This window comes from Oncorhynchus kisutch, linkage group LG11 (assembly GCF_002021735.2).
Source record: "Oncorhynchus kisutch isolate 150728-3 linkage group LG11, Okis_V2, whole genome shotgun sequence".
In the NCBI taxonomy this organism is placed as follows: Eukaryota; Metazoa; Chordata; class Actinopteri; order Salmoniformes; family Salmonidae; genus Oncorhynchus; species Oncorhynchus kisutch.
The window spans coordinates 11,120,456-11,133,345 of record NC_034184.2 but is presented as its reverse complement, the minus strand read 5'-3'; the positions used below and the strand labels follow the sequence as shown (position 1 = coordinate 11,133,345).

Below are 12,890 nucleotides of genomic sequence, written 5' to 3'. Positions count from 1 at the left end.
ATTCTGATACTACCTCAGGCTGAGGAGCCCTACATTAACAAACCTGATACTACCTCAGGCTGAGGAGCCCTACATTAACAAACCTGATACTACCTCAGGCTGAGGAGCCCTACATTAACAAACCTGATACTACCTCAGGCTGAGGAGCCCTACATTAACAAACCTGATACTACCTCAGGCTGAGGAACCCTACATTAACAACATTTAATGAGTCCAAGCCCAAATGATTGTGCCGTTATTCAATACATATATGATATAGGCCACTGCACATTACGCACAACAGAAAAACAAAAACCCATAGATATAGCTAACTATATGCTCTGTTGCGTAAATAAATTAAACTACCTCCAGTTGGCTAATCTTTGAGTGTGAACTGTATTATATGGACTGGAATTACACACATCAATTCCAATCATGATAAAGCAGAAGAGAACGTGATTTTGGTGCAGCACATGCGGCCTACAAAGTTACAAGTATAGGCTAGCGGATTTGATTTCAATTTTGAAATATAATAGTGCCCATTTGTATAATTAGTAGACTGATGCATATAAACTCAGCAAAAAAAAGCAACTCCCCTTTTTTAGGACCCTGTCTTCCAAAGATAATCTAAATAACTTCATAGATCTTCATTGTTAAGGGTTTAAACACAGTTTCCTATGCCTGTTCAATGAACCATAAACAATTAATGAACATGCACCTGTGGAACGGTCTTTAAGACACTAACAGCTTACAGATGGTAGGCAATTAAAGTCACAGTAAGGGCAATAAAGAGGCCTTTCTACGGACTCTGGAAAACACCAAAAGATAGCTGCCCGTGGTCCCTGCTCATCTGCGTGAACATGCTGCAAAGAGGCATGAAGACTGCAGCTGTGACCAGGGAAATAAATTGCAATGTCCATACTGTGAGACGCCCAAGACAGCGTTACAGGGTGACAGGACGGACAGCTGATCATCCTCGCAGTGGCAGACCACGTGTAACAACACCTGCACAGGATCGATACATCCGAACATCACACCTGCAGGACAGGTACAGGATGGCAACAACAACTGCCAGAGTTCCACCAGGAACGCACAATCCCTCCATCAGTGCTCAGACTGTCTGGAAATAGGCTGAGAGAGGCTGGACTTACGGCTTGTAGGCTTGTTGTGAGGCATGTCCTCACCAGACATCACCGGCAACAAACCCACCATTGCTGGACAGTGGACAAGACTCTTCACTGACGAGTTGCGGTTTTGTCTCACCAGGAGTCGGATTTGCGTTTATTGTCAAAGGAATGAGAGTTACATCGAGGCCTGTACTCTGGAGCGGGATCGATTTGGAGGTGGAGGGTCCGTCATGGTCTGGGGCGGTGTGTCACAGCATCATCGGACTGAGCTTGTTGTCATTGCAGGCAATCTCAACGCTGTGCGTTACAGGGAAGACAACCTCCTCCCTCATGTGGTACCCTTCCTGCAGGCTCTTCCTGACATGACACTCCAGCATGACAATGCCAGCAGCCATACTGCTCGTTCTGTGCGTGATTTCCTGCAAGACAGGAATGTCAGTGTTCTGCCATGATCAGCGAGGGCTAGGGCCATTCCCCCAGAAATGTCCGGGAACTTGCAGGTGCCTTGGTGGAAGAGTGGGGTAACAACGCCACTATTCCACCACACAGGTGCATGTTCATTAATTGTTTATGGTTCATTGAACAAGCATGGGAAACAGTGTTCAAACCCTTTACAATGAAGGATTTTTACTAATTATCTTTCAAAGACAGGGTCCTGAAAAGGGGACTTTTCTTTTTTTGCTGAGATTGTGAACCAGACTTGTGGAGGTCTACCATTTTTTTCCTGAGGTTCTTGGCTGATTTCTTTTGATTTTCCCATGATGTCAAGTAAAGAGGCACTGCGTTTGAAGGTAGGCCTTGAAATACATCCACAGGTACACCTCCAATTGACTCAAATAAGGTCAATTAGCCCATCAGAAGCTTCTAAAGCCATGACATTTTCTGGAAAATTTTCCAAGCTGTTTAAAGGCACAGTCAACTTAGTGCATCTAAACTTCTGACCCACTGGAATTGTGATACAGTGAATTATAAGTGAAATAATCTGTCTAAACAATTATTGGAAAAAATTACTTGTGTCATGCACAAAGTAGATGTCCTAACAGACTTGCCAAAACTATAGTTTGTTAAAACATTTGTGGGGTGGTTGAAAAACAAGTTAATGACTGTAAACTTAATGCATGTAAACTTCCGACTTCAACTTTGTGTGTGTGTGTATATATCTGACACACACTTCATAATATTTCCCCAAATGTTATTAGCCTACCTCTCTCCATTGTTGCTTCATTCCATCCAACAGTTAAATTAAATGTTTCGTTGTCCTTAACTTCCTCATTCTAAATGTCATCCTTGAATAAAATAGAAATAGAATGAGATGCTTAAACTTCTCTTCAAAGATTGAATGGTTATGGGTCAGAATAAATAAATGCTATAAAAATACCACCATCGCGAGTTAGCTTCTTTTTCAAACTACCTGTGAGTTCCCCCTGACGAAGACCATGCAGCCGAAACGCGTCAGTTATTAATCTTTGTTTACATTGAACATGCCATACAAATAAAGGGTTTTTAATTAATTATATGAAGAGTGCCTTGGTCCTCCTTTTTGATGACCCGTGAGTTATTGGCTGCTGCACTTAACAGTCAGAAAAAAAGGAACTTGCGTCCCTCTTCCAAGTCTATTGGAAGAAATGCAAAAAAAATAGAATGTCCAGCTAGCTATTCTAGTCTAAAGAGCGGCCAGCGGAGCACAGGTGCCTGTGTATTGCGCAAGAGACAGAGGTTAAAAACTTATATTTAGCTAATTAATTGTGTGTTATGCATACAGTGGCTTGTGAAAGTAATCACCCTTTTGCAGCTATTACAGCTGCAAGTCTCTTGGGTTATTTCTCTATATGCTTGGCACAGCTAGCCACTGGGATTTTTGCCCTTTCTTCAAGGCAAAACTGCTCCAGCGCCTTCAAGTTGGATGGGGTCCGCTGGTGTACAGCAATCTTTAAGTCATAGCACAGATTCTCAATTGGATTGAGGTCTGGGCTTTGACTAGGCCATTCCAAGACATTTCAATGTTATCCCTTAAACCACTCGAGTGTTGCATTAGCAGTATGCTTAGAGTCATTGTCCTGAAGGAAGGTGAACCTCTGTCCCAGTCTCAAATCTCTGGAAGACTGAAACAGGTTTCCCTCAAGAATTTCCCTGTATTTAGCACCATCCATCATTCTGACCAGTTTCCCCAGTCCATGCCGATGAAAAACATCCTCACAGCATAATGCTGCCGCCAACTGTGGAGATGGGTGTTCTCGGGGTGATGAGAGGTGTTGGGTTTACGCCAGACATACCATTTTCCTTGATGGCCAAAAAGCTCAATTATAGTCTCATCTGACCAGAGTACCTTCTTCAATATGTTTGGGTAGTCTCCCACATGCCTTTTGCCGAACACCAAAAGTGTTTGCTTATTTTTTTTCTTTAAGCAATGGCTTTTTTCTGGCCACTCTTCCATAAAGCCCAGGTCTGTGGAGTGTACGGCTTAAAGTGGTTCTATGGACAGATACTCCAATCTCCGCTGGGGAGCTTTGCAGCTCCTTCAGTCATCTTTGGTCTCTTTGTTGCCTCTGATTAATGCCCTCCTTGCCTGGTTTGTGTGTTCTGGTGGGCGGCCCTCTCTTGGCAGGTTTGTTGTTGTGCCATATTATTTCCATATTTTTTTAAATAATGTATTTAATGGTGCTCAGTGGGATGTTCAAAGTTTCTGATATTTTCTTTTTTATAACCCAACCCTGATCTGTACTTCTCCACAACTTTGTCCCTGACCTGTTTGGAGAGCTCCTTGGTCTTCATGGTGGTGCCCCTTGCTTAGTGGTGTTGCAGACTCTGGGGCCTTTCAGGACAGATGTGTATATATACACACTGAGATCATGTGACACTTAAATAAAGTCCACCTGTGTGCAAACTAACTAACTATGTGACATCTGAAGGTAATTGGTTGCACCAGATCTTATTTAGGGGCTTCATAGCAAAAGGGGGTGAATACATATGTACGCACCACTTTTTTTAAATTTATTTTTTTAAATAAGTTATTTTTCATTTCACTTCAACAATCTGGACTATTTTGTGTGTGTCCATTACATGAAATCCAAATAAACATCCACTTAAATTACAGGTTGTAATGCAACAAAATAGAACAAATGCCAAGGGGGATGAATACTTTTGCAAGGCACCGTAATAAGGCGAATACTGCATTGAATGTATTACCTGAAAGAGGTAGGCTAGGAAATCTAGAGTTGATGGTGAGAGAGAGAGAGACTGCTCACACATGCGCCACTTTAAAGCAACGATATTCAAGCGATAGGTTGTTGTGGTTGTTGTTTTTTCAACTCTGCAGAGGCAATAAAAAAAGCCAGATGGAGATGGGTAAATTAGACGCGCATTGAGTCTTTATATTACTGTAGCATAGGCTATGCTGCAACAAATGTAGGCCTTCATGTCACAAGAAAAAAAGTGACCATGATGAGATGATAGCTCTACATGTATGGTGAACTGTGCTCCATACTGAGATGGGTCTGTCCCCACCCTGAGCATTGATTCATCATGCAGGGCTGTAGAGAAGTCAGATTTAGACATTGCATAGGCTATAATTGAACGGTTCTAATTCAAGCCATACTGTTCATATAAATCATTTATTATAATTTACCGGTTTCTCGCAGTTATCCCAGGGAAAGGTAGTGGTTTTGGGCAGTAAATCTCAGTAACCAGGTTCCTGCTATTCAACACACACACCCACTCCCCCTCCACACACACCCACACACCCTCCACCCCCCCCCCCCCACCCCCCCACCCCCCTCCACACACACCCACTCCACACCCCCCCTCTGGGAATTAATACAGATATTGCTAATCTAATAATGTTGATGACTGGGTTCTTTAAAATCTGTTGCCTCTAATTGCTGTATTCATTATTATTGGTTGGGTTACCCGTGCTGTGACTAGTGGTTATATGGTGTGTCTTATCCTTCCTCTCCACTGGCCAACAGACTACACTCTAGGCAGTCTCTTCTGCTGATGTGTGTTTGGTAGCAGTACTCTCTCCTACTCCTTTCATATCAGCAGTGTAAATACCTGCCTGGTGCCACAACAAAAGTCTTTCTTTCTTCTCTAACAGCGCTACAGTAGTCTCATCCAACGCTGGTGTATTTCATACTTCTTTTTGCTTACATGGCCGCCTGGACGGATGTTCTGGTGGCTAAATACTTGTTGTTCAGTCCCCATGTGAACTTTTGACCCAGGACAGATGGCAAATGTCTCCAATCAATATCAGGAAGTATTCATTAGTGATAATTGAATAACAAGGCTGAGGGTGTCATAGACCCACAGCAGTCAAAACGCTGCTACATTAAAACACATATGAACTATCTGTAAGTCCCAAATGGCACCCTATTCCCTATATAGTATACGACTATGGGCCCTGGTCAAAAGTACCATTTGGGAGGTAGACAGTGTTGAATGCTGAGGATCAGACCTGTTGACTGGAACACCCCAGGGTTACAGCCGCAGTACCGCGAGGCAAACGCCTCCATCATCCGGTCAATTTTCTGAGCCTCACCAGGTAGACGAAAACTCCACAGGAACTGCCTGCAACAGACAGAGCAGAAACATTGACACTTAGCACCTCATTGAACACAATTTTCAATATCAGTATTGTGTGTGTACCATATAGAAGTATAAACGTCTCCATCAGTTCCTTATAAAGCCAGTTTTGTGCAGTTTGTTACCTGTTAGATGAGAGAAACACATAGCTCACCTTAAGGCCTGGACGAGGTTGAGGTCAGCAAACTCATGAAGCTCTACGAACGCCTGTAGTACGTCGAGGTTAAACTCATCTCTGGGGACACAAGGACATGTAATCCCATCAGGAAATGCTTTTTCCTCAAGGCATTTTTCCAGAGCAAGGAATGGGAATATAATCAAGGGAATATAAAGTGTCCTGGAGAAGAGATGGAATAGTTGCACACACAGGTTGAGCCCAGAAGGGGAAAACAATATTTCCACTGTGAATGTTCTTTTTTCCAAGCAGATGCTTTTTCCTTTGAATTCCAGACATATGTCTGCCTTCATTGACATACAAAGCAGCGCTGCAAGAGTCTGTAAGCATTCTAATAGCTGGCCAACTGAAATGGATCCCAATACCTCGAGGAGCTGGCCTACTGAAATGGATCCCAATACCTCGAGGAGCTGGCCTACTGAAATGGATCCCAATACCTCGAGGAGCTGGCCTACTGAAATGGATCCCAATACCTCAAGGTGCTGGCCTACTGAAATGGATCCCAATACCTCGAGGAGCTGGCCTACTGAAATGGATCCCAATACCTCGAGGAGCTGGCCTACTGAAATGGATCCCAATACCTCGAGGAGCTGGCCTACTGAAATGGATCCCAACACTGATTGACAATACATTTCACATGCTGTTGTGCAAATGGAATAGACAACAGGTGGAAATTATAGACAATTAGCAAGACACCCCCAATAAATGAGTGGTTCTGCAGCTGGCAACCACAGACCACTTCTCAGTTCCTATGCTTCCTGGCTGATGTTTTGGTCACTTTTGAATGCTGGCGGTGCTTTCACTCTAGTGGTAGCATGAGACGGAGTCTACAACCCACACAAGTGGCTCAGGTAGTGCAGCTCATCCAGGATGGCACATCAACGCGAGCTGTGGCAAGAAGGTTTGCTGTGTCTGTCAGCGTAGTGTCCAGAGCATGGAGGCGCTACCAGGAGACAGGCCAATACATCAGGAGATGTGGAATAGGCCGTAGGAGGGCAACAACCCAGCAGCAGGACCGCTACCTTCACCTTTGTGCAAGGAGGAGCAGGAGGAGCACTGCCAGAGCCCTGCAAAATGACCTCCAGCAGGCCACAAATGTGCATGTGTCTGCTCAAACGGTCAGAAACAGACTCCATGAGGGTGGTATGAGGGCCCGACATCCACAGGTGGGGGTTGTGCTTACAGCCCAACACCATGCAGGACGTTTGGCATTTGCCAGAGAACACCAAGATTGGCAAATTTGCCACTGGCGCCCTGTGCTCTTCACAGATGAAAGCAGGTTCACACTGAGCACGTGACAGACGTGACAGAGTCTGGAGATGCCGTGGAGAACATTCTGCTGCCTGCAACATCCTCCAGCATGACCGGTTTGGCGGTGGGTCAGTCATGGTGTGGGGTGGCATTTCTTTGGGGGGCCGCACAGCCCTCCATGTGCTCGCCAGAGGTAGCCTGACTGCCATTAGGTACCGAGATGAGATCCTCAGTCCCCTTGTGAGACCATATGCTGGTGCGGTTGGCCCTGGGTTTCTCCTAATGCAAGACAATGCTAGATCTCATGTGGCTGGAGTGTGTCAGCAGTTCCTGCAAGAGGAAGGCATTGATGCTATGGACTGGCCCGCCCGTTCCCCAGACCTGAATCCAATTGAGCACATCTGGGACATAATGTCTCGCTCCAACCACCAACAGACTGTCCAGGAGTTGGCGGATGCTTTAGTCCAGGTCTGGGAGGAGATCCCTCAGGAGACCATCCGCCACCTCATCAGGAGCATGCCCAGGCATTGTAGGGAGGTCATACAGGCACGTGGAGGCCACACACACTACCGAGCCTCATTTGGACTTGTTTTAAGGACATTACATCAAAGTTGGATCAGCCTGTAGTGTGGTTTTCCACTTTCATTTTGAGTGTGACTCCAAATCCAGACCTCCATGGGTTGATAAGTTTGATTTCCATTGAAAGTTTTGTGTGATTTTGTTGTCAGCACATTCAACTATGTAAAGAAAAAAGTATTTAATAAGAATATTTCATTCAGTCAGATCTAGGATGTGTTATTTTAGTGTTCCCTTTATTTTTTGAGCAGTGTATATATAAATAAAATCACTCAAACTTCAGAAGGCAACCAAACAAAGTTAAGTAAATAGAGAAATATCTAAGAAAGAATCTCTTCTAAAGAACCAATCATACTAATAAAAACAGTTGTATTATTGATGTACTACAGAATTTTGTCAATATCTCACTTAAAACATTAATATGAGAAAATCTAAACTTGTATTGTATCAACAGGAGTTAAGAAAAGTGTGGAAATCAGGACAAGATTACTAATACATTGATCAAAGACCCCATCTGATTGTGTCATTCAAGACAGACTCGCCCACTCCCTTACGGAAAAAAACATTTGAAATTCACATGTGTTTCACATGACAACATGCAAAAGCAACATGTGATAATGTGAAACTACACGTGAAAACGTTAACTCGCAAAATACATTTGACAACCTGTGGATGCAAAATTAAAAGTTTTTCACATGTAAAACAGAGTCCGATGTTCACGTGTGAAAATCCAATTTCACATGTGAATCTTCAATGTGAGGTGAAAACATGTTATTGTCCTCACATGTGAAACAAAATTTAATACATATGATTATATTTAATTAGCATTTTTGTAAGGGAAGAAATTAAATTGTATGGGGGTTAGGGGAAGTGGAATGCTGTGTAAAAAAAATATTCATTAATGACATTATGAATATAATGTACAATATTACCCCACCTGGGATTTGGGGTATGCTAATCTTTCTGTTGCACCACAAAGTCTGTAGCATTCTCAGAAGTCCCCTACACATTCATGACCTATAGTACATCTCTACACTGAGCAGCAGAGTGCCATCTGACTGCTATTTTAGTTATCAGTTAGTTATCAGTTAATCTGATTATTCTCTCAACATAACTTTGAGTGTTTTCTGTATAGTGTTCTAATGTTGGTGGGGCATATTATTCTGGATTAATGATATTCCTGTATCACTATGACAAATATAGTTTTTCAACAACACTGAGATTTACTTTGAAGTCAAAAGTGTAGGAATACACTTGAAAATCAGTCAACACAGACATTGTGGCATAGCAGGAAGATCGGAATGCCGTGAACCAAGAGGTTGTGGGTTCAAATCCCAGGTGACGACATGTTGAATAATAGTTTATTAGAATTGTTTTCCCCCCCTCAATACAATACTGCGACTATTTTGTGATGTTCCGGTGACATCCTATCCACTGTTCAGGGAATCACCATTAATCCACGTGATAAATTATGTGATCACATATGAAGTACCATTACATGTGAAATGTTCCAAAACCACATGTTTTTACATGTGCAAAACGTGAAAATCAGTTCTCTCTCACACACATCTGTAATTACAATGTGACAGACAGACAATGTGGACACCCCTTCAAATTAGTGGATTCGGCTATTTCAGCCACACCCGTTGCTGACAGGTGTATAAAATCGAACACACAGCCATGCAATTTCCATAGACAAACATTGTCAGTAGAATGGTCTTACTGAAGAGCTCAGTGACTTTCAACATGCCACCTTTCCAATAAGTCAGTTGGTCAAAATTCTGCCCTACTAGAGCTGCCCCAGCCAACTGTAAGTGCTGTGAAGTGGAAACGTCTAGGAGCAACAACGGCTCAGCCGCAAAGTGGTAGGCCACACAAGCTCACAGAATGGGACTGCCGAGTGCTGAAGCGCGTAGCGCATAAAAATAGCCTGTCCTCAGTTGCAGCACTCACTACAGAGTTCCAAACTGCCTCTGGAAGCAACGAAAGCACAAGAACTGTTCGTCGTGAGCTTAATGAAAGCACTATGCACAATGCCAAGTGTCGGCTGGAGTGGTGTAAAGCTCACAGCCATTGGACTCTGGAGCAGTGGAAACCTGTTCTCTGGAGTGATGAAACACGCATTCCCATCTAGCAGTCCAACAGACAAATCTGGGTTTGGCGGATGCAAGGAGAATGCTACATGCCCGAATTCACAATGCAAACTGTAAAGTTTGGTGGAGGAGGAATAACGTTCTGGGGCTATTTTTCCTGATTCGGGCTAGGCCCCTTAGTTCCAGTGAAGGGAAACCTTAACACTACAGCAAGACAATGCCCTCGTGCAAAAGGGAGGTCCATGTAAAAATGGTTTGTCGAGATCAGTGTGGAAGAACTTGACTGTCCTGCAAAAAGCTCTAACCTCAACCCCATCGAATACCTTTGGGATGAATTGGAACACCGAATGCGAGCCAGGCCTAATCGCCTAACATCAGTGCCTCACCTCACTAATGCTTGTGGCTGAATGATCGCAAGTCCCCGCTGCAATGTTCCAACATCTAGTGGAAAGCCTTCCCAGAAGCATGGCAACTGTTATAGCAGCAAAGGGGGGGGATCAACTCCATCTCCCTCATCCTACTCCTCCTCTGTTCCTCGGGTGATGTGGAGGTAAACCCAGGCCCTGCATGTCCCCAGGCACCCTCATTTGTTGACTTCTGTGATCGAAAAAGCCTTGGTTTCATGCATGTCAACATCAGAAGCCTCCTCCCTAAGTTTGTCTTACTCACCGCTTTAGAACACTCTGCCAACCCTGATGTCCTTGCCGTGTCTGAATCCTGGCTTAGGAAGGCCACCAAAAATTCTGAGATTTCCATACCCAACTATAACACTTTCCATCAAGATAGAACTGCCAAAGGGGGAGGAGTTGCAATCTACTGCAGAGATAGCCTGCAAAGTTCTGTCATACTTTCCAGGTCTATGCCCAAACAGTTCGTACTTCTAATTTTAAAAATGAATCTCTCCAGAAATAAGTCTCTCACTGTTGCTGCCTGCTAACGACCCAGTTGTGCCCTGGACACCATCTGTGAATTGATCGCCCCCATCTAGCTTCAGAGTTTGTTCAGTTAGGTGACCTAAACTGGGATATGCTTAACACCCCGGCTGTCCTACAATCTAAGCTAGATGCCCTCAATCTCACACAAATCATCAAGGAACCCACCAGGTACAACCCTAAATCCGTAAACATGGGCACCCTAATTGACATTATCCTGACCAACTTGCCCTCCAAATACACCTCTGCTGTCTTCAATCAGGATCTCAGCAATCACTGCCTCATTGCCTGTATCCGCTACGGGTCCGCGGTCAAACGACCACCCCTCATCACTGTCAAATGCTCCCTAAAACACTTCTGCGAGCAGGCCTTTCTAATCGACCTGGCCCGGGTATCCTGTACGGATATTGACCTCATCCCGTCAGTTGAGGATGCCTAGTCATTCTTTAAAAGTAACTTCCTCACCATCTTAGACAAGCATGCTCCGTTCCAAAAAATGCAGAACTAAGAACAGATATAACCCTTGGTTCACTCCAGACCTGACTGCCCTCGACCAGCACAAAAATATCCTGTGGCGGACTGCAATAGCATCGACTAGTCCCTGCGATATGCAGCTGTTCAGGGAAGTCAGGAACCAATACACACAGTCAGTCAGGAAAGCAAAGGCCAGCTTTTTCAAGCAGAAATTTGCATCCTGTAGCTCTACCTCCAAAAAGTTATGGGACACTGTAAAGTCCATGGAGAACAAGAGCACCTCCTCCCAGCTGCCCACTGCACTGAGGCTAGGAAACACGGTCACCACCGATAAATCCATGATAATTGAAAACTTCAACAAGCATTTCTCAACGGCTAGCCATGCCTTCCTCCTGGCTACTCCAACCTCGGCCAACAGCTCCGCCCCCCCCCCGCAGCTACTCGCCCACGCCTCCCCAGCTTCTCCTTTACCCAAATCCAGATAGCAGATGTTCTGAAAGAGCTGCAAAACCTGGACCCATACAAATCAGCTGGGCTTGACAATCTGGACCCTCTATTTCTGAAACTGTCCGCCGCCATTGTCGCAACCCCTATTACCAGCCTGTTCAACCTCTCCTTCGTATCATCTGAGATCCCCTAGGATTGGAAAGCTGCCGCGGTCATCCCCCTCTTCAAAAGGGGGAGACCCAGGACCCAAACTGTTACAGACCTATATCCATCCTGCCCTGCCTATCTAAGGTCTCTGAAAGCCAAGTCAACAAACAGATCACTGACCATCTCGAATCCCACCGTACCTTCTCTGCTGTGCAATCCGGTTTCCGAGCCGGTCACGGGTGCACCTCAGCCACGCTCAAGGTACTAAACGAGATCATAACCACCACCGCCGCTATCACAGTGCCATCCGTTTTGTTACTAAAGCACCTTATACCACCCACCACTGTGACCTGTATGCTCTAGTCGGCTGGCCCTCGCTACATGTTCGTCGCCAGACCCACTGGCTCCAGGTCATCTACAAGTCTATGCTAGGTAAAGCTCCGCCTTATCTCAGTTCACTGGTCACGATGGCAACACCTACCCGTAGCACGCGCTCCAGCAGGTGTATCTCACTGATCATCCCTAAAGCCAAAACCTAATTTGGTCGCCTTTCCTTCCAGTTCTCTGCTGCCTGCGACTGGAACGAATTGCAAAAATCTCTGAAGTTGGAGACTTTTATCTCCCTCCCCAACTTTAAACATCTGCTATCTGAGCAGCTAACCGATCGCTGCAGCTGTACATAGTCCAACGGTATATAGCCCATCCAATTTACCTACCTCATCCCCATACTGTTTTTATTTTATTTACTTTTCTGCTCTTTTGCACACCAGTATATCTACCTGCACATGTTCATCTGATCATTTATCACTCGTGTTAATCTGCAAAATTGTAATTATTCGCTCCTATGGCCTATTTATTGCCTACCTCCTCATGCCTTTTGCACACAATGTACAGTATATAGATAATTTTTTCCCCCTACTATGTTATTGACTTGTTTATTGTTTACTCCATGTGTAACTCTGTGTTGTTGTCTGTTCACACTGCTATGCTTTATCTTGGCCAGGTCGCAGTTGCAAATGAGAACGTGTTCTCAACTAGCCTACCTGGTTAAATAAAAGGTGAAAAAAAACATATATATATATTGCCCATGGTTTTGGAATGAGATGTTTGA

At 44.4% G+C, this 12,890-nt stretch overlaps 1 protein-coding gene across 2 annotated transcripts in view; it reads right to left on the bottom strand.

The window, feature by feature from the left end:
• Nucleotides 1-12,890, bottom strand: part of LOC109900037 (cytohesin-3) — a 49,256-nt gene that overhangs the window by 14,594 nt on the left and 21,772 nt on the right. For both annotated transcript variants that reach the window (XM_020495755.2, XM_031835265.1), the window contains exons 6-7: nt 5,839-5,919; nt 5,557-5,669 (exon numbers count right to left, since the gene is read on the bottom strand). In XM_020495755.2, coding sequence (XP_020351344.1) covers nt 5,557-5,669; nt 5,839-5,919 — 194 coding nt within the window. The remainder of the gene's footprint in view (nt 1-5,556; nt 5,670-5,838; nt 5,920-12,890) is intronic.